Source organism: Coregonus clupeaformis, chromosome 23 (assembly GCF_020615455.1).
Source record: "Coregonus clupeaformis isolate EN_2021a chromosome 23, ASM2061545v1, whole genome shotgun sequence".
Lineage (NCBI taxonomy): Eukaryota > Metazoa > Chordata > Actinopteri > Salmoniformes > Salmonidae > Coregonus > Coregonus clupeaformis.
The window spans coordinates 51,082,203-51,109,103 of NC_059214.1; the positions used below are offsets into that span (position 1 = coordinate 51,082,203).

General features: G+C 47.2%; 1 protein-coding gene and 1 non-coding gene across 2 annotated transcripts in view; one reads left to right on the forward strand and one right to left on the reverse strand.

Moving 5' to 3' along the window:
* pard3bb (par-3 family cell polarity regulator beta b) overlaps nt 1-26,901 on the forward strand; it is a 627,684-nt gene that overhangs the window by 168,116 nt on the left and 432,667 nt on the right. The window contains exon 4 of the mRNA XM_041843623.2: nt 8,902-9,017. Coding sequence (XP_041699557.2) covers nt 8,902-9,017 — 116 coding nt within the window. The remainder of the gene's footprint in view (nt 1-8,901; nt 9,018-26,901) is intronic.
* trnaa-cgc lies at nt 20,407-20,479 on the reverse strand. Its single transcript has one exon. It is a non-coding gene; the product is annotated as a tRNA-Ala (tRNA).

The following is a 26,901-nucleotide window of genomic DNA, read 5'->3' on the forward strand; positions in this document are numbered from 1 at the left end:
GGTTGAGAGTAGAAGTAGTCCAGGAGAAAAAAAATATATATAATTATTGTAAAATTGACTGTGTCCATAAAATGTAAATAGTATGTATAAGCTTGAAGTAGAGGCCTAAGCATTGTTGTTCACTAGTTTACCCCAAGTAGGGAAAGGGTGGTGGGGTTGGAAAGTAATAAAGGGGAATATATATATATATATATATATATATATATATATAAAAACATGAGGGATTGGAAGTGATGCAGACAATTACATTGATGGAAGTTACAATCTATCTGTCTAATCTATCTGCAATATTAAGCTGATCCATCCCCCCAAAAAAGAAGAAGTGCGGTTAAAATTGGCAAAAGACACATACATTTCTTTCCACAGGGCTGTGGGGTGAGACAGGTATGCAGCTTAAGCCCCACCCTCTTCAACATATATATCAACGAATTGGCGAGGGCACTAGAACAGTCTGCAGCACCCAGCCTCACCCTACTAGAATCTGAAGTCAAATGTCTGCTGTTTGCTGATGATCTGGTGCTTCTGAAAAAAGAAAAGAAAAGAAAAAAAGAAAAAAAATGAAATGATCAATCTATAATTTTAATGGTAGGTTTATTTGAACAGTGAGAGACAGAATAACAACAAACAAATCCAGAAAAATGCATGTTAAAAATGTTATACATTTATTTGCATTTTAATGAGGGAAATAAGTATTTGATTCCCTCTCAATTAGAAAGATTTCTGGCTCTTAGGTGTCTTTTATACAGGTAACACGCTGAGATTAGGAGCACACTCTTAAAGGGAGTGCTCCTAATCTCAGTTTGTTACCTGTATAAAAGACACCTGTCCACAGAAGCAATCAATCAATCAGATTCCTAACTCTCCACCATGGCCAAGACCAAAGAGCTCTCCAAGGATGTCAGGGACAAGATTGTAGACCTACACAAGGCTGGAATGGGCTACAAGACCATCGCCAAGCAGCTTGGTGAGAAGGTGACAACAGTTGGTGCGATTATTCGCAAATGGCAGAAACACAAAATAACTGTCAATCTCCCTCGGCCTGGGGCTCGTGGAGTTACAATGATCATGAGAACGGTGAGGAATCAGCCCAGAACTACACGGGAGGATCTTGTCAATGATCTCAAGGCAGCTGGGACCATAGTCACCAAGAAAACAATTGGTAACACACTACGCCGTGAAGGACTGAAATCCTGCAGCGCCCGCAAGGTCCCCCTGCTCAAGAAAGCACATATGCATGCCCGTCTGAAGTTTGCCAATGAACATCTGAATGATTCAGAGGAGAACTGGGTGAAAGTGTTGTGGTCAGATGAGACCAAAATGGAGCTCTTTGGCATCAACTCAACTCGCCGTGTTTGGAGGAGGAGGAATGCTGCCTATGACCCCAAGAACACCATCCCCACCGTCAAACATGGAGGTGGAAACATTATGCTTTGGGGGTGTTTTTCTGGTAAGGGGACAGGACAACTTCACCGCATCAAAGGGACGATGGACGGGGCCATGTACCGTCAAATCTTGGGTGAGAACCTCCTTCCCTCAGCCAGGGCATTGAAAATGGGTCGTGGATGGGTATTCTAGCATGACAATGACCCAAACACATGGCCAAGGCAACAAAGGAGTGGCTCAAGAAGAAGCACATTAAGGTCCTGGAGTGGCCTAGCCAGTCTCCAGACCTGAATCCCATAGAAAATCTGTGGAGGGAGCTGAAGGTTCGAGTTGCCAAACGTCAGCCTCAACCTTAAAGACATGGAGAAGATCTGCAAAGAGGAGTGGGACAAAATCCCTCCTGAGATGTGTGCAAACCTGGTGGCCAACTACAAGAAACGTCTGACCTCTGATTGCCAACAAGGGTTTTGCCATCAAGTACTAAGTCATGTTTTGCAGAGAGGTCAAATACTTATTTCCCTCATTAAATTGCAAATCAATTTATAAAATTTTTGACATGTGTTTTTCTGGATTTTTTTGTTGTTATTCTGTCTCTCACTGTTCAAATAAACCTACCATTAAAATTATAGACTGATCATTTCTTTGTCAGTGGGCAAACGTACAAAATCAGCAGGGGATCAAATACTTTTTTCCCTTACTGTAGGTATCAGTCTGTTTTTTTCTGTAATGACCTTAGTGATCACTGTTTTACAGCCTGTGTTCGTAATGGCTGCTCGGTGAAATGACCTGTCCTGATTTGTCGTAGATGCTTGCTAAAAAACTAATGAGCAAGCCTTCCTTCATGACCTGGCCTCTGTAAATTGGTATAGAATCAGCTTGATCCCCTCTGTCGAAGATGCTTGGACCTTCTTTTTTGATATTTTCAGTGGTATTGTTAACAAACACACCCCCGTAAATAAAATGAGAATTAAAAACAGGTTCAGCCCCTGGTTCGACCGTGATCTGGCAGAGTTACTCCACCTCAAGAATTCCATTTGGCGAAAAGCTCGGCACACACAAACTCAGGCTGACTGGCTCTCGTTCAGGCAAATTAGAAATAAGTGCACTCAGGCAATCCGGAAGGCCAAAGTTAGTTACTTTGAGGAGCAGTTCTCTCTCTGTGGGTCTAACCCCAAGAAGTTCTGGAAAACGGTTAAAGACCTGGAGAATATACCCTCCTCACAGCTGCCCACGTCCCGTAATGTTGATGATGTGGTTGTTACTGACAAGGAGCACATGGCTGAGCTCTTTAATCACTACTTCATTAAGTCAGGATTCCTATTTGACTCAGCCACGCCTCCTTGCCCGTCCAACATTTCCTCATCTCCCACCCCTTCTAAAGAGACTAGCCCTGATGCTCCTCCCTCTTTTTCCCCTGCCCCGCTACAAAGTTTCTCCCTGCAGGCGGTCACTGAGTCCGAGGTGCTAAAGGAGATCCTTAAACTTGACCCCAAAAAACATCTGGGTCAGATGGTTTAGACCCCTTCTTCTTTAAGGTTGCTGCTAAGCCTGTCTCTCCTCTCTGGGGAGGTTCCCGTTGCTTGGAAGGCAGCCACGGTGCGTCCTTTATTTAAAGGGGGAGATCAAGCTGATCCTAACTGTTATAGGCCTATTTCTATCTTGCCCTGTTTATCAAAAGTGTTGGAAAAACTTGTCAATAATCAACTGACTGGCTTTCTTGATGTCTATAGTATTCTCTCTGGTATGCAATCTGGTTTCCGCTCAGGTTATGGATGTGTCACTGCAACCTTAAAGATCCTAAATGATGTCACCATTGCCCTTGATTCTAAGCAATGTTGTGCTGCTATTTTTATTGACTTGGCCAAAGCTTTTGATACGGTAGACCATTCCATTCTTGTGGGCCGGCTAAGGAGTATTGGTGTCTCTGAGGGGTCTTTGGCCTGGTTTGCTAACTACCTCTCTCAAAGAGTGCAGTGTATAAAGTCAGAACATCTGCTGTCTCAGCCACTGCCTGTCACCAAGGGAGTACCCCAAGGCTCCATCCTAGGCCCCACGCTCTTCTCTATTTACATCAACAACACAGCTCAGGCAGTAGGAAGCTCTCTCATCCATTTATATGCATATGATACAGTCTTATACTCAGCTGGCCCCTCCCCGGATTTTGTGTTAAACACTCTACAACAAAGCTTTCTTAGTGTCCAACAAGCGTTCTCAGCCCTTAACCTTGTTCTGAACACCTCTAAAACAAAGGTCATGTGGTTTGGTAAGAAGAATGCCCCTCTCCCCGCCGGTGTGATTACTACCTCTGAGGGTTTAGAGCTTGAGGTAGTCACCTCATACCAGTCCTTGGGAGTACGGCTAGACGGTACACTGTCCTTCTCTCAGCACATATCAAAGCTGCAGGCTAAGGTTAAATCTAGACTTGGTTTCCTCTATCGTAATCGCTCCTCATTCACACCAGCTGCCAAACTAACCCTGATTCAGATGACCATCCTACCCATGCTAGATTATGGAGACGTAATTTATAGATCGGCAGATAAGGGTGATCTCAAGCGGCTAGATGTTCTTTACCATTCGGCCATCAGATTTGCCACCAATCCTCCTTATAGGACACATCACTGCACTCTATACTCCTCTGTAAACTGGTCATCTCTGTATACCCGTCGCAAGACCCACTGGTTGATGCTTATTTATAAAACCTTCTCAGGCCTCACTCCCCCCTATCTGAGATACCTACTGCAGCCCTCATCCTCCACATACAACACCCATTCTGCCAGTCACATTCTGTTAAAGGTTCCCAAAGCACACACATCCCTGGGTCGCTCCTCTTTTCAGTTCAGCGACTGGAACGAGCTGCAAAAAACTCTCAAACTGGACAGTTTTATCTCCATCTCTTCATTCAAAGACTCAATCATGGACACTCTTACTGCCAGTTGTGGCTGCTTCGCGTGATGTATTGTTGTCTCTACCTTCTTGCCCTTTGTGCTGTTGTCTGTGCCCAATAATGTTTGTACCATGTCTAGTGCTGCTACCATGTTGTGATGCTGCCATGTTGTGTTGTTGTCTTAGGTCTCTCTTTATGTAGTGTTGTGGCGTCTCTCTTTATGTAGTGTTGTGGTGTCTCTCTTTATGTAGTGTTGTGGTCTCTCTTTATGTAGTGTTGTGGTCTCTCTCTTTATGTAGTGTTGTGGTGTCTCTCTTTATGTAGTGTTGTGGCGTCTCTTTATGTAGTGTTGTGGTCTCTCTCTTTATGTAGTGTTGTGGTGTCTCTCTTTATGTAGTGTTGTGGTCTCTCTTTATGTAGTGTTGTGGTCTCTCTTTATGTAGTGTTGTGGCGTCTCTCTTTATGTAGTGTTGTGGTCTCTCTTTATGTAGTGTTGTGGTGTCTCTCTTTATGTAGTGTTGTGGTCTCTCTTTATGTAGTGTTGTGGTGTCTCTCTTTATGTAGTGTTGTGGCGTCTCTCTTTATGTAGTGTTGTGGTCTCTCTTTATGTAGTGTTGTGTTGTCTCTCTTTATGTAGTGTTGTGGTGTCTCTCTTTATGTAGTGTTGTGGCGTCTCTCTTTATGTAGTGTTGTGGCGTCTCTCTTTATGTAGTGTTGTGGTGTCTCTTTATGTAGTGTTGTGGTGTCTCTCTTTATGTAGTGTTGTGGTGTCTCTCTTTATGTAGTGTTGTGGTGTCTCTCTTTATGTAGTGTTGTGGTGTCTCTCTTTATGTAGTGTTGTGGTGTCTCTCTTTATGTATTGTTGTGGCGTCTCTCTTTATGTAGTGTTGTGGTCTCTCTCTATGTAGTGTTGTGGCGTCTCTCTTTATGTAGTGTTGTGGTGTCTCTCTTTATGTAGTGTTGTGGTGTCTCTCTTTATGTAGTGTTGTGGTATCTCTATGTAGTGTTGTGGCGTCTCTCTTTATGTAGTGGTGTGGTGTCTCTCTTTATGTAGTGTTGTGGTGTCTCTCTTTATGTAGTGTTGTGGCGTCTCTCTTTATGTAGTGTTGTGGTGTCTCTCTTTATGTAGTGTTGTGGCGTCTCTCTTTATGTAGTGTTGTGGTGTCTCTCTTTATGTAGTGTTGTGGTCTCTCTCTTTATGTATTGTTGTGGCGTCTCTCTTTATGTAGTGTTGTGGTGTCTCTCTTTATGTAGTGTTGTGGCGTCTCTCTTTATGTAGTGTTGTGGTGTCTCTCTTTATGTAGTGTTGTGGTCTCTCTTTATGTAGTGTTGTGGTCTCTCTTTATGTAGTGTTGTGGTGTCTCTCTTTATGTAGTGTTGTGGTGTCTCTCTTTATGTAGTGTTGTGGTGTCTCTCTTTATGTAGTGTTGTGGTGTCTCTCTTTATGTATTGTTGTGGCGTCTCTCTTTATGTAGTGTTGTGGTCTCTCTCTTTATGTAGTGTTGTGGCGTCTCTCTTTATGTAGTGTTGTGGTGTCTCTCTTTATGTAGTGTTGTGGTGTCTCTCTTTATGTAGTGTTGTGGTGTCTCTCTTTATGTAGTGTTGTGGTGTCTCTCTATGTAGTGTTGTGGCGTCTCTCTTTATGTAGTGTTGTGGTGTCTCTCTTTATGTAGTGTTGTGGCGTCTCTCTTTATGTAGTGTTGTGGTGTCTCTCTTTATGTAGTGTTGTGGTGTCTCTCTTTATGTAGTGTTGTGGTGTCTCTATGTAGTGTTGCGGTGTCTCTCTTTATGTAGTGTTGTGGTGTCTCTCTTTATGTAGTGTTGTGGTGTCTCTCTTTATGTAGTGTTGTGGTGTCTCTCTTTATGTAGTGTTGTGGTGTCTCTCTTTATGTAGTGTTGTGGTGTCTCTCTATGTAGTGTTGTGGTGTCTCTCTTTATGTAGTGTTGTGGCGTCTCTCTTTATGTAGTGTTGTGGCGTCTCTCTTTATGTAGTGTTGTGGTGTCTCTCTTTATGTAGTGTTGTGGTGTCTCTCTTTATGTAGTGTTGTGGTCTCTCTTTATGTAGTGTTGTGGTGTCTCTCTTTATGTAGTGTTGTGGTGTCTCTCTTTATGTAGTGTTGTGGTGTCTCTCTTTATGTAGTGTTGTGGTGTCTCTCTTTATGTAGTGTTGTGGTGTCTCTCTATGTAGTGTTGTGGCGTCTCTCTTTATGTAGTGTTGTGGTGTCTCTCTTTATGTAGTGTTGTGGCGTCTCTCTTTATGTAGTGTTGTGGTGTCTCTCTTTATGTAGTGTTGTGGTGTCTCTCTTTATGTAGTGTTGTGGTGTCTCTCTTTATGTAGTGTTGTGGTGTCTCTATGTAGTGTTGCGGTGTCTCTCTTTATGTAGTGTTGTGGTGTCTCTCTTTATGTAGTGTTGTGGTGTCTCTCTTTATGTAGTGTTGTGGTGTCTCTCTTTATGTAGTGTTGTGGTGTCTCTCTTTATGTAGTGTTGTGGTGTCTCTCTATGTAGTGTTGTGGTGTCTCTCTTTATGTAGTGTTGTGGCGTCTCTCTTTATGTAGTGTTGTGGCGTCTCTCTTTATGTAGTGTTGTGGTGTCTCTCTTTATGTAGTGTTGTGGTGTCTCTCTTTATGTAGTGTTGTGGTGTCTCTCTTTATTTATTGTTGTGGCGTCTCTCTTTATGTAGTGTTGTGGTGTCTCTCTTTATGTAGTGTTGTGGCGTCTCTCTTTATGTAGTGTTGTGGTGTCTCTCTTTATGTAGTGTTGTGGCGTCTCTCTTTATGTAGTGTTGTGGTGTCTCTCTTTATGTAGTGTTGTGGTCTCTCTCTTTATGTATTGTTGTAGGCGTCTCTCTTTATGTAGTGTTGTGGTGTCTCTCTTTATGTAGTGTTGTAGGCGTCTCTCTTTATGTAGTGTTGTGGTGTCTCTCTTTATGTAGTGTTGTGGTGTCTCTCTTTATGTAGTGTTGTGGTCTCTCTTTATGTAGTGTTGTGGTGTCTCTCTTTATGTAGTGTTGTGGTGTCTCTCTTTATGTAGTGTTGTGGTGTCTCTCTTTATGTAGTGTTGTGGTGTCTCTCTTTATGTAGTGTTGTGGTGTCTCTCTATGTAGTGTTGTGGCGTCTCTCTTTATGTAGTGTTGTGGTGTCTCTCTTTATGTAGTGTTGTGGCGTCTCTCTTTATGTAGTGTTGTGGTGTCTCTCTTTATGTAGTGTTGTGGTGTCTCTCTTTATGTAGTGTTGTGGTGTCTCTATGTAGTGTTGCGGTGTCTCTCTTTATGTAGTGTTGTGGTGTCTCTCTTTATGTAGTGTTGTGGTGTCTCTCTTTATGTAGTGTTGTGGTGTCTCTCTTTATGTAGTGTTGTGGTGTCTCTCTTTATGTAGTGTTGTGGTGTCTCTCTATGTAGTGTTGTGGTGTCTCTCTTTATGTAGTGTTGTGGCGTCTCTCTTTATGTAGTGTTGTGGCGTCTCTCTTTATGTAGTGTTGTGGTGTCTCTCTTTATGTAGTGTTGTGGTGTCTCTCTTTATGTAGTGTTGTGGTGTCTCTCTTTATTTATTGTTGTGGCGTCTCTCTTTATGTAGTGTTGTGGCGTCTCTCTTTATGTAGTGTTGTGGCGTCTCTCTTTATGTAGTGTTGTGGTGTCTCTTTATGTAGTGTTGTGGTGTCTCTCTTTATGTAGTGTTGTGGTGTCTCTCTTGTCTTGATGTGTGTTTTGTCCTATATGTTTATTTTCTATCTCAGCCCCCGTCCCCGCAGGAGGCCTTTTGCCTTTTGGTAGGCCGTCATTGTAAATAAGAATTTGTTCTTAACTGACTTGCCTAGTTGAATAAAGGTTAAAATAAAATAAAACATGTAATGTTGTTTAGGAGGATGAGTTTTGTTAAAGGCCCAGTGTGGTCAAAAACATAATTTTCCTGTGTTTTATATATATTTCCACACTATGAGGTTGGAATGACACTGACATTGTGAAAATGATGATAATGCCCTTTAAGTGTAAGAGCTGTTTGAAAACACTGCAACACTGTTTTGGCGAGATGGAGTTTTGGCCTGCCTGGTGACGTCACCCAGGTGGTACATTAGTTAATAGACCAATAAGAAAGAGAGTTCCAAACCTCTCTGCCAATAACAGCTAATTTTCTGTTTTCCCCTCCCCAATCAGACCACTCCCAGACAGTCCTAGCAAAATTCTTGCTTGAGAAATTGCTCTTTGCTAAGAAGCTATTTTTGTTTCTTTTTTTTTAACCATTTTAATTGAAAACAATCACAGTAAGGTACTTAATTGTTTCCCAGAAATGATTTGATATTGACATAAAGAAAATGTCTGCATTGGACCTTTTTAAACATATTATTGCTGTCAAAATAAACATGTGTATACTGTACTTATGTATGGAATCAATGTCCATTTAAATTTAAATTCATTTCATTGTGTTAAATTCTACGTACTTTAATTCAAATTCAAATTCCTGCGGGTTGTGGCCAATTCAATAATTTAATTGGAATTAAAGACCAATTCACACTTTGGAGAATTGGCAGGGTAGGGATCTATACTTTCATATAGCCTAGCTTTTATTCTTTTAAATAATATATTACGCACTAAGACCAAAGTTGTGATGTCTTCCTTCTGTGTGTTCCCTCCTCCAGACACGCCTCTGCTTGTAAGGAGCAGCAGTGAATCAGCCCTCAGCCCCCCAGTGGAGACATCACAGCCCCCTCATCCTCAGGAGCCCAACGGCAGGCCTGGCCCTGAACCCCCCACGGTAAGACCTAGTCTCCCCCTCAGCCGCCCAACGGCAGGCCTGGCCCTGAACCCCCCACGGTAAGACCTAGTCTCCCCCTCAGCCTCAGGAGCCCAACGGCAGGCCTGGCCCTGAACCCCCCACGGTAAGACCTAGTCTCCCCCTCAGCCTCAGGAGCCCAACGGCAGGCCTGGCCCTGAACCCCCACGGTAAGACCTAGTCTCCCCTCAGCCTCAGGAGCCCAACGGCAGGCCTGGCCCTGAACCCCCCACGGTAAGACCTAGTCTCCCCCTCAGCCTCAGGAGCCCAACGGCAGGCCTGGCCCTGAACCCCCCACGGTAAGACCTAGTCTCCCCCTCAGCCTCAGGAGCCCAACGGCAGGCCTGGCCCTGAACCCCCCACGGTAAGACCTAGTCTCGTACAGCTGTAACTACCATACACAGCCTCAGAAGCACAACAACAGGTCGCCAGGTAAGAAGTGGTCCCACGCTTATCATACCTTTTAACATATCTACCACACTGTATCAACACACCCTTACATACACACAGTCAACCTTACTGTGCGCGCGCGCACACACACACACACACACACACACACACACACACACACACACACACACACACACCACAAACACACACACACCTAATCCGTCACAAACGTTGACAGATCATACCAGAAGTCCATATAGTGAACAAAAATATAAACGCAACAATTTCAACGATTTTACTGAGCTACAGTTCATATAAGGAAATCAGTCAATTGAAATAAATTCATTAGGCCCTCGTCTATGGATTTCACATGACTTGGCAGGGGCGCAGCCAAGAATGAGTTTTTCCCCACAAAAGGGCTTTATTACAGACAGAAATACTCCTCAGTTTCATCAGCTGTCCGGGTGGCTGGTCTCAGACGATCCCGCAGGTGAAGAAGCCGGATTTGGAGGTCCTGGGCTGGCGTGCTTACACGTGGTCTGCGGTTGTAAGGCCGGTTGGATGTACTGCCAAATTCTCTAAAATGACGTTGGAGGCAGCTTATGGTAGAGAAGTGAACATTTAATTATCTGGCAACAGCTCTGGTGAGCATTCCTGCAGTCAGCATGTCAATTGCACGCTCCCTCAAAACTTGAGACATCTGTGGCATTGTGTTGTGTGACAAAACTGCACATTTTAGAGTGGCCTTTTATTGTCCCCAGCACAAGGTGCACCTGTGTAATGATCATGCTGTTTAATCAGCTTCTTGATTTCCCGCACCTGTCAGGTGGATGGATTATCTTGGCAAGGGAGAAATGCTCACTAACAGGGATGTAAACGCATTTTTTGAGAAATACTTTTTTTGTGCATATGGAACATTTCTGCGACCAACACTTTACATGTTGTGTTTATATGTTTGTTAAGTGTAGCATAGTATGTATTGTAAGTTAACATATCATACCAGAAGTCCATATATAGTATAGTGTTTGTTAGTTAGGGTTAGGGTTAACACATCTCCTTAATTTACATTTTAGTCATTTAGCAGATGCTCTTATCCAGAGCGACTTACAGTTAGTGAGTGCATACATTTTCATACTGGTCCCCCGTGGGAAACGAACCCACAACCCTGGCGTTGCAAGCACCATGCTCTACCAACTGAGCTACAGGGGACTATAGTTATCAGATCATACCAGAAGTCCATATATAGTATAGTATTTGTTAGTTATCAGATCATACCAGAAGTCCATATAGAGTATAGTATTTGTTAGTTATCAGATCATACCAGAAGTCGATATATAGTATTGTATTTGTTAGTTATCAGATCATACCAGAAGTCCATATATAGTATTGTATTTGTTAGTTATCAGATCATACCAGAAGTCCATACATAGCATAGTATGTATTGTAAGTTAACAGAGTATATACGTCCATTTGTCTCTACTAGCCTGCTGTGTTTGGCTGTGTCTTAAATGACACCCTATTCAAAAGTAGTGCACTATAAAGGGAACACCTGGTCAATAGTAGTGCACTATAAAGGGAACACCTGGTCAATAGTAGTGCACTATAAAGGGAACACCTGGTCAATAGTAGTGCACTATAAAGGGAACACCTGGTCAATAGTAGTGCACTAGGTAGGGAACACCTGGTCAATAGTAGTGCACTATAAAGGGAACACCTGGTCAATAGTAGTGCACTATAAAGGGAACACCTGGTCAATAGTAGTGCACTATAAAGGGAACACCTGGTCAATAGTAGTGCACTATAAAGGGAATATATTGCCATTTGGGACGCGGCCTGCCAAGTTTCCCCTCTGGCTAGGTGTAACAGCTATGAAATAGATGGACTTTTATGATGACAGCGCTGCTTATTGCATGGCTTTTACTGCGGCCGTGGACAGGTCTTTAGAGGGTGGTAATACATTCGGCCTATCTCTAGATCAGGGGTCTCCAACCTTTTCTAGCATGAGAGCTACCTTTTAAAAAATGTAATGTTTCAACATTCTATACTAGCGTTCCATATTCTTCCTCTTTCTACCCCTCAGATTTCGCTTGATTTGCAGTATCTTTAAAAAAAAAAAAAAATTATCATCAAATAGACACATCTTTACCCTCTGAATATTCAGACTGCTCCAAATTCTACTAACATATATCAAAAAGTAGTGAATCATCCCTGCATGGTGCCAATATAAACAAAGTGAGGCATGCTGTTCTGTAATGTTACCGTTAGTTCCACCAGGATGTCCTGGTTGACTAGGGTCAGAGTTGTTCTTCTCTGTTCTGTTGTTGTGGGTTAGAGAACAAGGTAGAAACATTCCACAGGTATCAGGTGGCCTCTCTTTGATTCTCTCTCCATTTCGGGGTAATTTATGTGTCCAGGGGAGATTGAGATAGAGGGGTGGGAAGATGGGAGGAGGGGAGTGCTCTTTTTTTGGGGCGCTTCTGACCTGATTGACTCCTATCCTGTTCATGGACCGCGTCCCAAATTGCACCCTATTCCCTATATAGTGCACTACTTTGGAACAGAGCTGGCGTCGGAACAGTGCACTATATAGGGAATAGGGTGCCATTTGGGACATAGCCAGTGACTCCTATCCTGTTCGTGGCCTCTGCGGCATCACAGTCACGTTTTTGTGGACACAGGCTGTCAGATAAAGTTCTGTAACAAAGATGGATGATCCCTTTCAACTCTTTCTCCAGAGGTCAGGGGGTCCCTTCTCTACCCCTTATCCTTCCCTCCCCTCCCTCACATCTGTCCCTGTGCTCACCTTACTTCATCCCCTCTACCTCTCCAACACCCTCCACTAGGCTAACCCCCCTCTACCTCTCCAACACCCTCCACTAGGCTAACCCCCCTCTACCTCTCCAACACCCTCCACTAGGCTAACCCCCCTCTACCTCTCCAACACCCTCCACTAGGCTAACCCCCCTCTACCTCTCCAACACCCTCCACTAGGCTAACCCCCCTCTACCTCTCCAACACCCTCCACTAGGCTAACCCCCCTCTACCTCTCCAACACCCTCCACTAGGCTAACCCCCCTCTACCTCTCCAACACCCTCCACTAGGCTAACCCCCCTCTACCTCTCCAACACCCTCCACTAGGCTAACCCCCCTCTACCTCTCCAACACCCTCCACTAGGCTAACCCCCCTCTACCTCTCCAACACCCTCCACTAGGCTAACCCCCCTCTACCTGTCCAACACCCTCCACTAGGCTAACCCCCCTCTACCTGTCCAACACCCTCCACTAGGCTAACCCCCCTCTACCCCTCCAACACCCTCCACTAGGCTAACCCCCCTCTACCTCTCCAACACCCTCCACTAGGCTAACCCCCCTCTACCTCTCCAACACCCTCCACTAGGCTAACCCCCCTCTACCTCTCCAACACCCTCCACTAGGCTAACCCCCTCTACCTCTCCAACACCCTCCACTAGGCTAACCCCCCTCTACCTCTCCAACACCCTCCACTAGGCTAACCCCCTCTACCTCTCCAACACCCTCCACTAGGCTAACCCCCTCTACCTCTCCAACACCCTCCACTAGGCTAACCCCCCTCTACCTCTCCAACACCCCCCACTAGGCTAACCCCCTCTACCTCTCCAACACCCTCCACTAGGCTAACCCCCCTCTACCTCTCCAACACCCTCCACTAGGCTAACCCCCTCTACCTCTCCAGCCCCCTCCTCTACGCTAACCCCCCTCTACCTCTCCAACACCCTCCACTAGGCTAACCCCCCTCTACCTCTCCAACACCCTCCACTAGGCTAACCCCCCTCTACCTCTCCAACACCCTCCACTAGGCTAACCCCCTCTACCTCTCCAACACCCTCCACTAGGCTAACCCCCCTCTACCTCTCCAACACCCCCCACTAGGCTAACCCCCTCTACCTCTCCAACACCCTCCACTAGGCTAACCCCCCTCTACCTCTCCAACACCCTCCACTAGGCTAACCCCCCCTCTACCTCTCCAACACCCTCCACTAGGCTAACCCCCTCTACCTCTCCAACACCCTCCAGTAGGCTAACCCCCCTCTACCTCTCCAACACCCTCCAGTAGGCTAACCCCACTCTACCTCTCCAACACCCTCCACTAGGCTAACCCCCCTCTACCTCTCCAACACCCTCCACTAGGCTAACCCCCTCTACCTCTCCAACGCCCTCCACTAGGCTAACCCCCCTCTACCTCTCCAACGCCCTCCACTAGGCTAACCCCCTCTACCTCTCCAACACCCTCCACTAGGCTAACCCCCCTCTACCTCTCCAACACCCTCCACTAGGCTAACCCCCCTCTACCTCTCCAACACCCTCCACTAGGCTAACCTCCCTCTACCTCTCCAACACCCTCCACTAGGCTAACCCCCCTCTACCTCTCCAACACCCTCCACTAGGCTAACCCCCTCTACCTCGCCAACACCCTCCACTAGGCTAACCCCCCTCTACCTCTCCAACACCCTCCACTAGGCTAACCCCCCTCTACCTCTCCAACACCCTCCAGTAGGCTAACCCCCCTCTACCTCTCCAACACCCTCCACTAGGCTAACCTCCCTCTACCTGTCCAACACCCTCCACTAGGCTAACCCCCCTCTACCTCTCTAACACCCTCCACTAGGCTAACCCCCCTCTACCTCTCCAACACCCTCCACTAGGCTAACCCCCCTCTACCTCTCCAACACCCTCCACTAGGCTAACCCCCCTCTACCTCTCCAACACCCTCCACTAGGCTAACCCCCCCTCTACCTCTCCAACACCCTCCACTAGGCTAACCCCCCTCTACCTCTCCAACACCCTCCACTAGGCTAACCCCCTCTACCTCTCCAACACCCTCCACTAGGCTAACCCCCCTCTACCTCTCCAACACCCTCCACTAGGCTAACCCCCCTCTACCTCTCCAACACCCTCCACTAGGCTAACCCCCTCTACCTCTCCAACACCCTCCACTAGGCTAACCCCCCTCTACCTCTCCAACACCCTCCACTAGGCTAACCCCCTCCGAAGTCCATCCTTCTCTACATTTTACATTTACATTTTAGTCATTTAGCAGACGCTCTTAACCAGAGCGACTTACAGGAGCAATTAGGGTTAAGTGCCTTGCTCAAGGGCACATTCGTCATTTAGCAGACGCTCTTAGCCAGAGCGACTCACAAATTGGTGCGTTCACCCTATAGCCAGTGGGATAACCACTTTACAATTTGGGGGGGTTAGAAGGAATACTTTAGCCTATCCCAGGTATTCCTTAAAGAGGTGGGGTTTCAAATGTCTCCGGAAGGTGGTGAGTGACTCCGCTGTCCTGGCGTCGTGAGGGAGCTTGTTCCACCATTGGGGTGCCAGAGCAGCGAACAGTTTTGACTGGGCTGAGAGCCGACTAGGTGCCGACTAGGTGGGAAAAAATCTGTAGATGTGCCTTCTCTACACCTTGACTCACTAGGTGACAGGAGCGTAGTGGCGGCAGGTAGCTTAGTGGTTAAGTGTGTCGTGCCAGTAACCGAAAGGTCGCTGGTTCTAATCCCCGAGCCGACTAGGTGGGAAAAAAATCTGTAGATGTGCCTTGCTCTCCTTGAGCAAGGCACTTAACCCTAATTGCTCCTGTAAGTCGCTCTGGATAAGAGCGTCTGCTAAATATGTAAAATGTAAATGTGAGAGCGTGACACAGAACCCAGACCACACGTCCAACCAACACTCTCTTAGCGCTGTGTCAGTGTTCCGGAACACTCCCTTAGCATTCCGGAAGGAAGGGGACAGAACACTCCTGTGTGTGAAACATCCGTTTCCTGGCTTCCTCACTCCCCATATTATTTACCTCTTCTGTCTCTTTTGTCCTCTTCCTGTTCCACTTCTTTCTGTTTGTGTATTCATTCCACATTAACCTGAGTGTTGTTGTTTCGGTGGAAGCGGAGGTTAGTTTCTCCAGGCTTCCCCACACACCTGCTGCCTCCACTCTACCTTCCTCCCCTGATCTCAGAGGTCTTGATGGAGTCTTTCTGCTCTGCTCTGATTGGTTCAGATCAGCTGCTGTGTTTGATGAAAGGGTTTGTTTTCCTGCTGCTCTCCCAGCATCTCTCTCCCCATACACCATCTCTCTCCCCATACACCATCTCTCTCCCCATACACCATCTCTCTCCCCATACACCCTCTCTCTCCCCATACACCCTCTCTCTCCCCATACATCCTCTCTCTCTCCCCATACACCATCTCTCTCCCCATACACCCTCTCTCTCCCCATACACCATCTCTCTCCCCATACACCCTCTCTCTCCCCATACACCATCTCTCTCTCTCCCCATACACCATCTCTCTCCCCATACACCCTCTCTCTCCCCATACATCCTCTCTCTCTCCCCATACACCATCTCTCTCCCCATACACCCTCTCTCTCCCCATACACCATCTCTCTCCCCCATACACCCTCTCTCTCCCCATACACCATCTCTCTCCCCATACACCATCTCTCTCCCCATACACCATCTCTCTCCCCATACACCCTCTCTCTCCCCATACACCATCTCTCTCCCCATACACCCTCTCTCTCCCCATACACCCTCTCTCTCCCCATACACCATCTCTCTCCCCATACACCATCTCTCTCCCCATACACCATCTCTCTCCCCATACACCCTCTCTCTCCCCATACACCCTCTCTCTCCCCATACACCCTCTCTCTCCCCATACATCCTCTCTCTCTCCCCATACACCATCTCTCTCCCCATACATCCTCTCTCTCTCCCCATACACCATCTCTCTCCCCATACAGCCTCTCTCTCTCCCCATACAGCCTCTCTCTCTCCCCATACACCCTCTCTCTCTCTCTCTATCGCTCTCGCTCTCTCTCCATACACCCTCGCTCTCTCCCCATACAGCCTCTCTCTCTCCCCATACATCCTCTCTCTCCCCATACATCCTCTCTCTCTCCCCATACACCCCCTCTCTCTCTCTCTATCGCTCTCGCTCTCTCTCCATACACCCTCGCTCTCTCTCCATACACCCTCGCTCTCTCTCCATACACCCTCGCTCCCTCCCCATACACCCTCTCTCTCTCTCCCCCTCAACCCCTCCCATCTATATCTGAAGACCATCCAGTCCCATCCTTCAGCTACCCTCAACCCCAATGCCAACTTCTCTCTCTCTCTCTCTCCATCTCTCCCTCTCTCTCTCCCTCTCCATCTCTCTCTCTCTCTCTCTCTCCCTCTCCCTCTCCATCTCTCTCTCTCTCTCTCTCTCTCTCTCTCTCTCTCTCTCATTCAAAGTCATGATATTATTACAGTGGGGGAAAAAAGTATTTAGTCAGCCACCAATTGTGCAAGTTCTCCCACTTAAAAATATGAGAGAGGCCTGTAATTTTCATCATAGGTACACGTCAACTATGACAGACAAATTGAGGGAAAAAAATCCAGAAAATCACATTGTAGGATTTTGAATTAATTTATTTGCAAATTATGGTGGAAAATAAGTATTTGGTCACCTACAAACAAGCAAGATTTCTGGCTCTCACAGACCTGTAACTTCTTCTTTAAGAGGCTCCTCTGTCCTCCACTCGTTACCTGTATTAATGGCACCTGTTTGAACTTGTTATCAGTATAAAAGACACCTGTCCACAACCTCAAACAGTCACACTCCAAACTCCACTATGGCCAAGACCAAAGAGCTGTCAAAGGACACCAGAAACAAATTTGTAGACCTGCACCAGGCTGGGAAGACTGAATCTGCAATAGCTAAGCAGCTTGGTTTGAAGAAATCAACTGTGGGAGCAATTATTAGGAAATGGAAGACATACAAGACCACTGATAATCTCCCTCGATCTGGGACTCCACGCAAGATCTCACCCTGTGGGGTCAAAATGATCACAAGAACGGTGAGCAAAAATCCCAGAACCACACGGGGGGACCTAGTGAATGACCTGCAGAGAGCTGGGACCAAAGTAACAAAGCCTACCATCAGTAACACACTACGCCGCCAGGGACTCAAATCCTGCAGTGCCAGACGTGTCCCCCTGCTTAAGCCAGTACATGTCCAGGCCCGTCTGAAGTTTGCTAGAGTGCATTTGGATGATCCAGAAGAGGATTGGGAGAATGTCATATGGTCAGATGAAACCAAAATAGAACTTTTTGGTAAAAACTCAACTCGTCGTGTTTGGAGGACAAAGAATTCTGAGTTGCATCCAAAGAACACCATACCTACTGTGAAGCATGGGGGTGGAAACATCATGCTTTGGGGCTGTTTTTCTGCAAAGGGACCAGGACGACTGATCCGTGTAAAGGAAAGAATGAATGGGGCCATGTATCGTGAGATTTTGAGTGAAAACCTCCTTCCATCAGCAAGGGCATTGAAGATGAAACGTGGCTGGGTCTTTCAGCATGACAATGATCCCAAATACACTGCCCGGGCAACGAAGGAGTGGCTTCGTAAGAAGCATTTCAAGGTCTTGGAGTGGCCTAGCCAGTCTCCAGATCTCAACCCCATAGAAAATCTTTGGAGGGAGTTGAAAGTCCGTGTTGCCCAGCGACAGCCCCAAAACATCACTGCTCTAGAGGAGATCTGCATGGAGGAATGGGCCAAAATACCAGCAACAGTGTGTGAAAACCTTGTGAAGACTTACAGAAAACGTTTGACCTGTGTCATTGCCAACAAAGGGTATATAACAAAGTATTGAGAAACTTTTGTTATTGACCAAATACTTATTTTCCACCATAATTTGCAAATAAATTCATAAAAAATCCTACAATGTGATTTTCGGGATTTTTTTTTCTCATTTTGTCTGTCATAGTTGACGTGTACCTATGATGAAAATTACAGGCCTCTCTCATCTTTTTAAGTGGGAGAACTTGCACAATTGGTGGCTGACTAAATACTTTTTTCCCCCACTGCATATCCACTTCCTAACTTCACTCAGAACTTCCATGTCTCCAGTTTGATAAGAAGTAGATCATGTAATCACAAGGCCCTACCCCATTCCCTCTGTATGAGTCACTGTGCTTGTCAATAAGATAGTTATTTGTTTCTTAACTTGTGCTTATCCTTTATTATTCCCTCGAGAGCCAATCAACGCTCTAAGTTGTTTTTACCTCTGGGGTCTGGTGTTGTCTGTGGGAGGGAAGAGAGGGAATCTCCCTGGTCGTCTGATTGGGTCTCAGAGGTTGTCAGTTGATCTGATTGGAAGGGAGGTTGTTGAATAGAGCAGAAGTCTTATTATTGAACCGTAATAGAGTACTCAACAGAGCTCTGTGACAACATGATCTCTGCCTGAAGCCAGTTGAAGACCAGTTAGAAGCCAGGCAGCTTACTGGGAGCACTGGGTAGAGGAGCTCTGTCAGGTCACCAGACTTTGCCCTAGAACTGATGGCTTAGAGAGAGATGAAAGGAGCGAGGGATAGAGGGAGCGAAAGAGAGAAGAGTATAGAGGGAAGGGAGGGATAGAGGGACGGATATAGGAGAGAGATAGCGAGGGATAGAGGAAAGGATATAGGAGAGAGATAGAGGGAAGGATATAGGAGAGAGATAGAGGGATAGAGGGAAGGATATAGGAGAGAGATAGAGGGATAGAGGGAAGGATATAGGAGAGAGATAGAGGGAAGGATATATGAGAGAGATAGAGGGAAGGATATAGGAGAGAGATAGAGGGATAGAGGGAAGGATATAGGAGAGAGATAGAGGGATAGAGGGAAGGATATAGGAGAGAGATAGAGGGAAGGATATATGAGAGAGATAGAGGGAAGGATATAGGAGAGAGATAGAGGGATAGAGGGAAGGATATAGGAGAGAGATAGAGGGATAGAGGGAAGGATATATGAGAGAGATAGAGGGATAGAGGGAAGGATATAGGAGAGAGATAGAGGGATAGAGGGAAGGATATAGGAGAGAGATAGAGGGATAGAGGGAAGGATATAGGAGAGAGATAGAGGGAAGGATATATGAGAGGGATAGAGGGAAGGATATAGGAGAGAGGGCGAGTGATAGAGGGAAGGATATATGAGAGGGAGAGCGAGGGATAGAGGGATGGATATAGGAGAGAGATAGAGAGAAGGATATAGGAGAGAGATAGAGGGAAGGATATAGGAGAGAGATAGAGGGAAGGATATAGGAGAGAGATAGAGGGATAGAGGGAAGGATATAGGAGAGAGATAGAGGGATAGAGGGAAGGATATAGGAGAGAGAGAGCGAGGGATAGAGGGAAGGATATATGAGAGGGATAGAGGTTTAAGAGAAGTGAGATCTGATGTGCATCCCCAGGCTGCTAGCTAAAGACACACCAGATCGATGCCACACACACACACTGTACATACACACACATACCCTGGTCCCCCTCCTTCCCTTGTTGTGTGAGTTTTAGAGGCTTCCTTCATCAGTAACGCTGCCAGATTTATTGTCCCATCTGGGCTGCCGAGAGAGGGAGAGAGAGTGTTAGATGTCAATTGGGGGTTTGTGAATGAGAGGCTGATCGATTTTAAGCATAGAACCGTTTTAAATTGAAGACAGACTTGGTAGCTGGGGCCCAGATATTTTTTTAAATCCATAGTCTCTCCAGGTGATCTCTCCAGGTGATAGGTGTTTGATAGGTGTTCGAGTCTCTCCAGGTGATAGGTGTTTGATAGGTGTTCGAGTCTCTCCAGGTGATAGGTGTTTGATAGGTGTTCGAGGTGTGGTCGTTGATATTTATTAATCTGTAGTCAGTAGGTGTAGCTTAAGGCAGAGGTTCTAACCCCCCCCCTAGCCGTTCCGTGGATTTGATCTATTCCGTAGCTAGCATCGCCTGATTCAACTCGTCAACTAATTGTCAAGCCCTTGATTAGATGAATCAGGTGAGCTTGTCTGGGTGTCCCCGAGGAGATGTTTGAGAACGTAGCTGTTTATGTATCCATTATGGTTCCAACTGCACCCACCTGGTAGCAGACCTGGTAGCAGACCTGGTAGCAAAGATGTCTATTACATTTATATTTTAAATGTTTCATACTGGCCCCCCCGTGGGAATCGAACCCACAACCCTGGCGTTGCGAGCACCATGCTCTACCAACTGAGATACAGGAGGCTAGTAGACAGTTTGACGTAGGTATTTATTTATTGTTAGTTGCTAGGTGATTGATATAGGTATATTTATTTGTCCATCTTCCAGTAGGTGTTTGACGTAGATATTTATTTATCTAATATGGTTCCAGCAGCACCTCAGGTCATTAGCCCTCCAGTCCCCTGGGGGGCGCTGTCTTCTCTGTCTCAGTCTCACAGCACGCTAATTGGACTGGGAGTATTTACTGCTCTCTCTAACCCTCTGGGGTTAATACAGGAACACAATACTGTTATTTTTCATGTAGCGCTTTAGCTAACGCTGTAATTCAACTCTTCCTGTGGGGAACGGTGAGGTTGAGTGTGTGCAGCCCCAGCTAAGACATGACATTTACATTTTAGTCATTTAACAGACGCTCTTATCCACAGCCACTTACAGTTAGTGAGTACATACATGTTTTTTTTAAATATATTTTTTTAAGAGATGAAGCTCATGAACAAATATCAGTGATGCCTTAATTCACTGTAGGAGACTGATTAACCAGAGTAAACATCACATATCAGTGATGCCTTAATTCACTGTAGGAGACTGATTAACCAGAGTAAACATATCTCTTCTTTCTTCTCTCTAAGATATTAACTATGTCCCAAATGGCACCCTATTCCCTATATAGTGCACTTCTTTTGACCTGGACCCAACATAAAGGGAACAGGGCACCATTCTGGACGCAAATTCTGTTTAATCTCAGTCCGTTTTAGACAGGTCTTTGTGAAGAAGCCGTTGGTATTAACCTGTTGTTTCTATTGTAATGTCTTTATTCAGTCCTGGTTCAGACCCCCAGCCTCTAGAAATGCCATCCATCACAACATTAAGTCCAGGAGTGATTAGTCAAATCAAAGAAAAATCAGTGTGTATGTTCAACGTGTCTGTTCATCATCCCCCCCAGCAGCAGTCTAGCAGGGAACACTTAGTGGATGAGTTCTTGTGTCATTATTAATATCTCTTAATAGAGACTTGTTTTATGTAGCTTAGTTTGTGCAATGATTTGATTTGACTAAATGAATAGCTGACTCAAAGTTTAATGTATTATCATAATTGTTCATGGTAGGCAGGGACATCCGTTTTACTTTAAGTGATGTTCTCAACATAAATGAGCTTTTGAGTTAAAATAGGCAAAAACCGCAATCTGGACAAACAGCTTGTTGTTTGATGTGTTTTTCTTGTTGATTTCTTACCAGCAGTATATGTTGGCTTCCAGCACAATATTGTAGAGAAACTCTATAGGTTTCCTCATGCTTTACGACGCGTGTCGTGTTTGTCGTTATATGGAAATGCTAAGCAGTGTGATGATAGATGTGTATAATTTCTTTAGTCCATTAATCCTATTGTAATTAATAGAGGGTGGGGTGTGCAGTAGACATAAAATATCCAGTCTAAGTTGTGTCCCAAATGGCACCAATATAGTGCACTCCTTTTGACCAGGGTGTCACGACTTCCTCCGAAGCTGCCTCCCCTCCTTGTTCGAGGCGGGCTTCGGCGTTCGTCGTCACCGGCCTTCTAGCCACTGCCGCTCCTCATCTCATAATTCCATTTGTTTTGTCTTGTCAATTACACACACCTGGTTCATATCCCCTCATCAGTACCTGTATAAGTGTTCCCTCTGCCCCCTTGTCCTGGTTCATATCCCCTCATCAGTACCTGTATAAGTGTTCCCTCTGCCCCCTTGTCCTGGTTCATATCCCCTCATCAGTACCTGTATAAGTGTTCCCTCTGCCCCCTTGTCTTTGTGTGTGATTGTTTATTGTGGAGAGTAGTGGAGCTCCTTGTATTTTGTATCACTGGGAGTTTTTCCCTGTGTGCCTTGTATTTTCCAGTGTGCCTTGTATTTCCCAGTGTGCCTTGTATTTCCCAGTGTGCCTTGTATTTCCCAGTGTGCCTTGTATTTCCCAGTGTGCCTTGTATTTCCCAGCGTGCCTTGTATTTCCCAGTGTGCCTTGTATTTCCCAGTGTGCCTTGTATTTTCCAGTGTGCCTTGTATTTCCCAGTGTGCCTTGTATTTACCAGTGTGCCTTGTATTTTCCAGTGCGCCTGTTTTGCCCACTGGAGTGTTTTGGCGCGTTACTGAGTAACTCTGTGGTTGCGGAATAAAGCCTGTTATTCTGTGATTTACCCTCCCGCGCCTGACTCCTTCAACATCACCTCATCACACAGGGACCATTAGAACTCTGGTCCAAGGTAGTGCACTATATAGGGAATAGGGTGCCATTTGGGACACATCCTAATAGAGTTCTGGGATGGTCTCAGGCTCTATATGCAGAATGAAGGGAGTCGTTTAGTCAAGCCTCCTTCTCCTCTCTCTACCAAAAATAGCTCAGGTAAAAGGAATCACTCTCTCTTTTCCTGTGGGCATTTGATTATCCCCTCCTGTTCTTTCTTCTGTCTAACCCTAACCCAACCCAACCAACCCAACCTTACCAACCCAACCCTACCAACCCTACCAATCCAACCAACCCTACCAACCCAACCCTACCAACATAAACATAAAAATGGTTTACATAAATCAAACGCCCCAAGCGTCAAACGAAATCACTCACAAAGACAAGGGGAACAGAGAGAACACTTATACACATACTAATTAGGCGAATGAGCACCAGGTGTGTGTGATTGACAAGACATGACAAGTGGAGTGATGAGAATGGGATCGGCAGTAGCTAGTACTCTGGTGACGACGAACGCCGAAGCCTGCCCGAACCAGGAGGGGGGGCAGCCTGGGCGGAAGTTGTGACAGTACCCCCCGCGGCTCCAGCAGTGCGCCGACCCCGGCCTCGGGGACAGCCAGGAGGACGTGGAGCAGGGCGAGTCGGATGGCGACAGTGGAAATCCCTCAACAGGGAGGGATCGAGGATGTCCCGCCTTGGGACCCAGCACCGTTCCTCTGGACCGTACCCCTCCTACTCCACGAGATACTGAAGGCTCCCCACCCGACGCCTCAAATCCAGGATTGAACGGACCGAGTACGCCGAGGCCCCTTCAATGTCCAGAGGAGGTGGAGGAATCTCCCGTACCTCAGACTCCTGGAGCGGACCAGCTACCACCGGCCTGAGGAGAGACACATGAAACGAGGGGTTAATACGGTAATTAGGGGGGAGTAACAACCTGTATGTCACCTCGTTTATTCTCCTCAGGACTTTAAACGGCCCCACAAAACCGTAGGCTCAGATTCCGGGACGAGAACCAGACCCGATCCCCCGGTACGAACACCGGGGCATCCCTGCGGTGGCGGTCAGCGTTGGCCTTCTGACAACGCATGGCGCGCTGGAGGCGAACGTGGGCAGCGTCCCAAGTCTCCTCCGCGCGCCGAAACCAGTCATCCACCGCAGGAACCTCGGTCTGGCTCTGGTGCCATGGTGCCAGGACCGGTTGGTAACCCAAAACACATTGGAAGGGTGTTCGGTTAGTGGAGGAGTAGCGGAGAGAGTTCTGAGCATATTCTGCCCATGGCAGGAACACCGACCACTCCCCCGGCCGGTCCTGACATTAGGTCCGCAGGTCCTGACATTACCCACATCTTGATTCACCCTTTCCACCTGCCCATTACTGTCGGGGTGAAATCCAGAGGTCAGGCTGACCGAGACCCCCAGACGTTCCATGAACGCCTTCCAGACTCTAGACGTGAACTGGGGACCTCGGTCGGACACTCTATCCTCTGGTAACCCGTAGTGCTGTAAGACGTGGGGAGACCGGGCAGAGGAAGGAGGCGGCAGGACTTTGAGAAGCGGTCCACAACGACCAGGATAGTGGTGTTACCTTGGGAGGGGGGAAGATCAGTGAGAAAATCAATACTCAGGTGAGACCATGGTCGTTGTGGAACTGGTAAAGGTTGTAGCTTACCCGCTGGGAGGTGCCTAGGTGCCTTACTCTGGGCGCACACTGAGCAGGAGGAGACATACACCCTCACGTCCTTAGCCAAGGTAGGCCACCAGTACTTGTCGGTCAGGCAGCGCATTGTACGACCGATACCTGGATGACCAGAGGAGGGTGATGTGTGTGCCCAGTAGATCAGATGATAAGAGCAGGCACGTACTGCGGCCCAGCTGGACACTGCGGTGGAGATGGATCTGTGCGTAATGCCTGCGCTATATCTGCGTCCATCGCCCATACTACCGGCGCCACAATGCATGAGGCCGGGAATATTGGGGTGTTGTCTCTGGGCTTCTCCTCTGTGTCATACAGCTCAGACAGTGCGTCTGCCTTCACGTTCTTCGTACCCGGAATGTATGAGAGTGTGAAATCAAACCTGGCCTGGCGAGGATTCAGCCTCCTCGCTGCCCGAATGTACTCCAGGTTACGGTGGTCTGTCCAGACGAGGAAAGGGTGTTTCGCCCCTTCGAGCCAATGTCTCCACACCGTCAAAGCTCGGACAACGGCCAGCAGCTCCCGATCACCAACGCCATAGTTCTGCTCCGCCGAGCTGAGCTTCTTAGAAAAGAAGGCACAGGTGCGGAGCTTGGGTGGCATGCCTGAGCGTTGGGATAAGACAGCTCCTATCCCTACCTCGGACGCATCCACCCTCACTACGAACGGTAGTGATGGATCGGGGTGAGCCAGTACCGGGGCTGAGGTGAACAGACCCCGCAATCTACTGAAGGCCAAATCAGCCTCAGCAGACCAGCGGAGCCGGGACGGCCCATCCTTCAACAAGGAGGTAATGGGAGCTGCGACCTTGCCAAAGCCCCGAATAAACCTTTGATAGTAGTTGGCAAAGCCAAGGAAGCGCTGCACCTCCTTTACCGTGGTTGGAGTCGGCCAATTACGGAAGGCTGCAATGCGGTCTCCCTCCATCTCCACACCTGTGGTGGTGATGTGAAATCTGAGGAAGGAGATTGACTGCTGGGAAAACTCACACTTCTCTGCCTTGGCATAAAGATCATTTTCCAGCATTCGGACCAGTACCTAGCGAACCAGGGACACATGCTCGGCGCGCGTAGCGGAATACACCAGGATGTCATCGATGTAGACCACCACACTGCGACCAAGCATATCCCGAAACACCTAGTTCACAAAGGACTGGAAAACGGATGGAGCATTCATCAAACCATAGGGCATCACCAGGTATTCATAATGCCCTGAGGTTGTGCTGAAAGCTGTTTTCCACTCATCCCCTTCCCGAATACGCACCAGGTTGTAGGCACTCCTGAGGTCTAATTTGGTGAAAAAGCGGGCCCCATGCATTGACTAAATCACTGAAGGAATGAGGGGAAGAGGATAACTAAATTGTACCGTCACATTATTCAGTGGTCGATAATCAATGCACGGGCGTAAACCGCCATCTTTCTTCTTCACAAAGAAGAAACTCAAGGAGGCAGGTGAAGTGGAGGGACATATATACCCCTGGCGCAGGGACTCGTGATTCCCACAGGGGGCCAGTATAAAAAAAAAAAATGTATTCACTAACTGTAAGTCGCTCTGGATAAGAGCGTCTGCTAAATGACTAAAATGTAAATGTAAAATGTATATTTCCATTACCTCCGTTTCCGCCTGAGACAGGGGATACACATGACTCCTGGGAGGTACAGCGTCTACCCGAAGGTTTATCGCACAATCCCCCGCCCGATGAGGTGGTAATTTAGTCGCTTGCGTCTTGGAAAACGCGAGCGCCAGATCATGGTATTCGGGGGGAATGCGCACGGTGGAGGTACCGTCTGGACTTTCCACCGTGGTGGCACCAACGGAAACACCTAGACACCTACCTGGACACTCACGCGACCACCCCGTAAGAACCCTCTGCGGCCATGAGAAATTGGGGTTGTGAAGGGCTAACCACGGGATACCCAAGACTACAGGGTAAGCAGGAGACTCAATAATCATAAAGGTGATCTGCTCAACATGCGTCTCCTCCGTAATCATGGTGACTGGTACCGTAACTTCCTTAACCAACCCGGACCCTAATGGTCGACTATCAAGTGCTCTGATGGGGAGTGCAAATGCCCTGTCCATAAAATTCCCAGCTGCGCCTGAATCGACTAGCGCCTTACACTTGGAACCTACCAAGTGATCGGGAAAGGAGATAGATTAAGTACAGTGCGCCACAAAGGGCTCTGAACACGTTTGGGTGTTCGTTACCTGGGGTGATGCATGAGTACCCTGCCTACCGCCTCCAGACGCAAAAGAACGTTGACTGCGACGTGAGGTGGATTGTCCCTTCGTGCCACCAGAGTGGCACTGTCACCTCGACCGGCGGCTCCCCCCAGCTCTCCTACCAGGACGTCCTCTGGCTGCTAGCAGAATGTCCAGCCGGATGGCCATGTCCACCAGTTGGGAGAACGATAGCATGGCATCCGGGCAGGCTAGCTCCCGTCGGACGTCCTCCCTTAGGTGGCACCGGAAATGGTCGATCAGGGCCCTCTCGTTCCACCCGGACCCCGCTGCCAGCGTCCGGAACTCCAGCG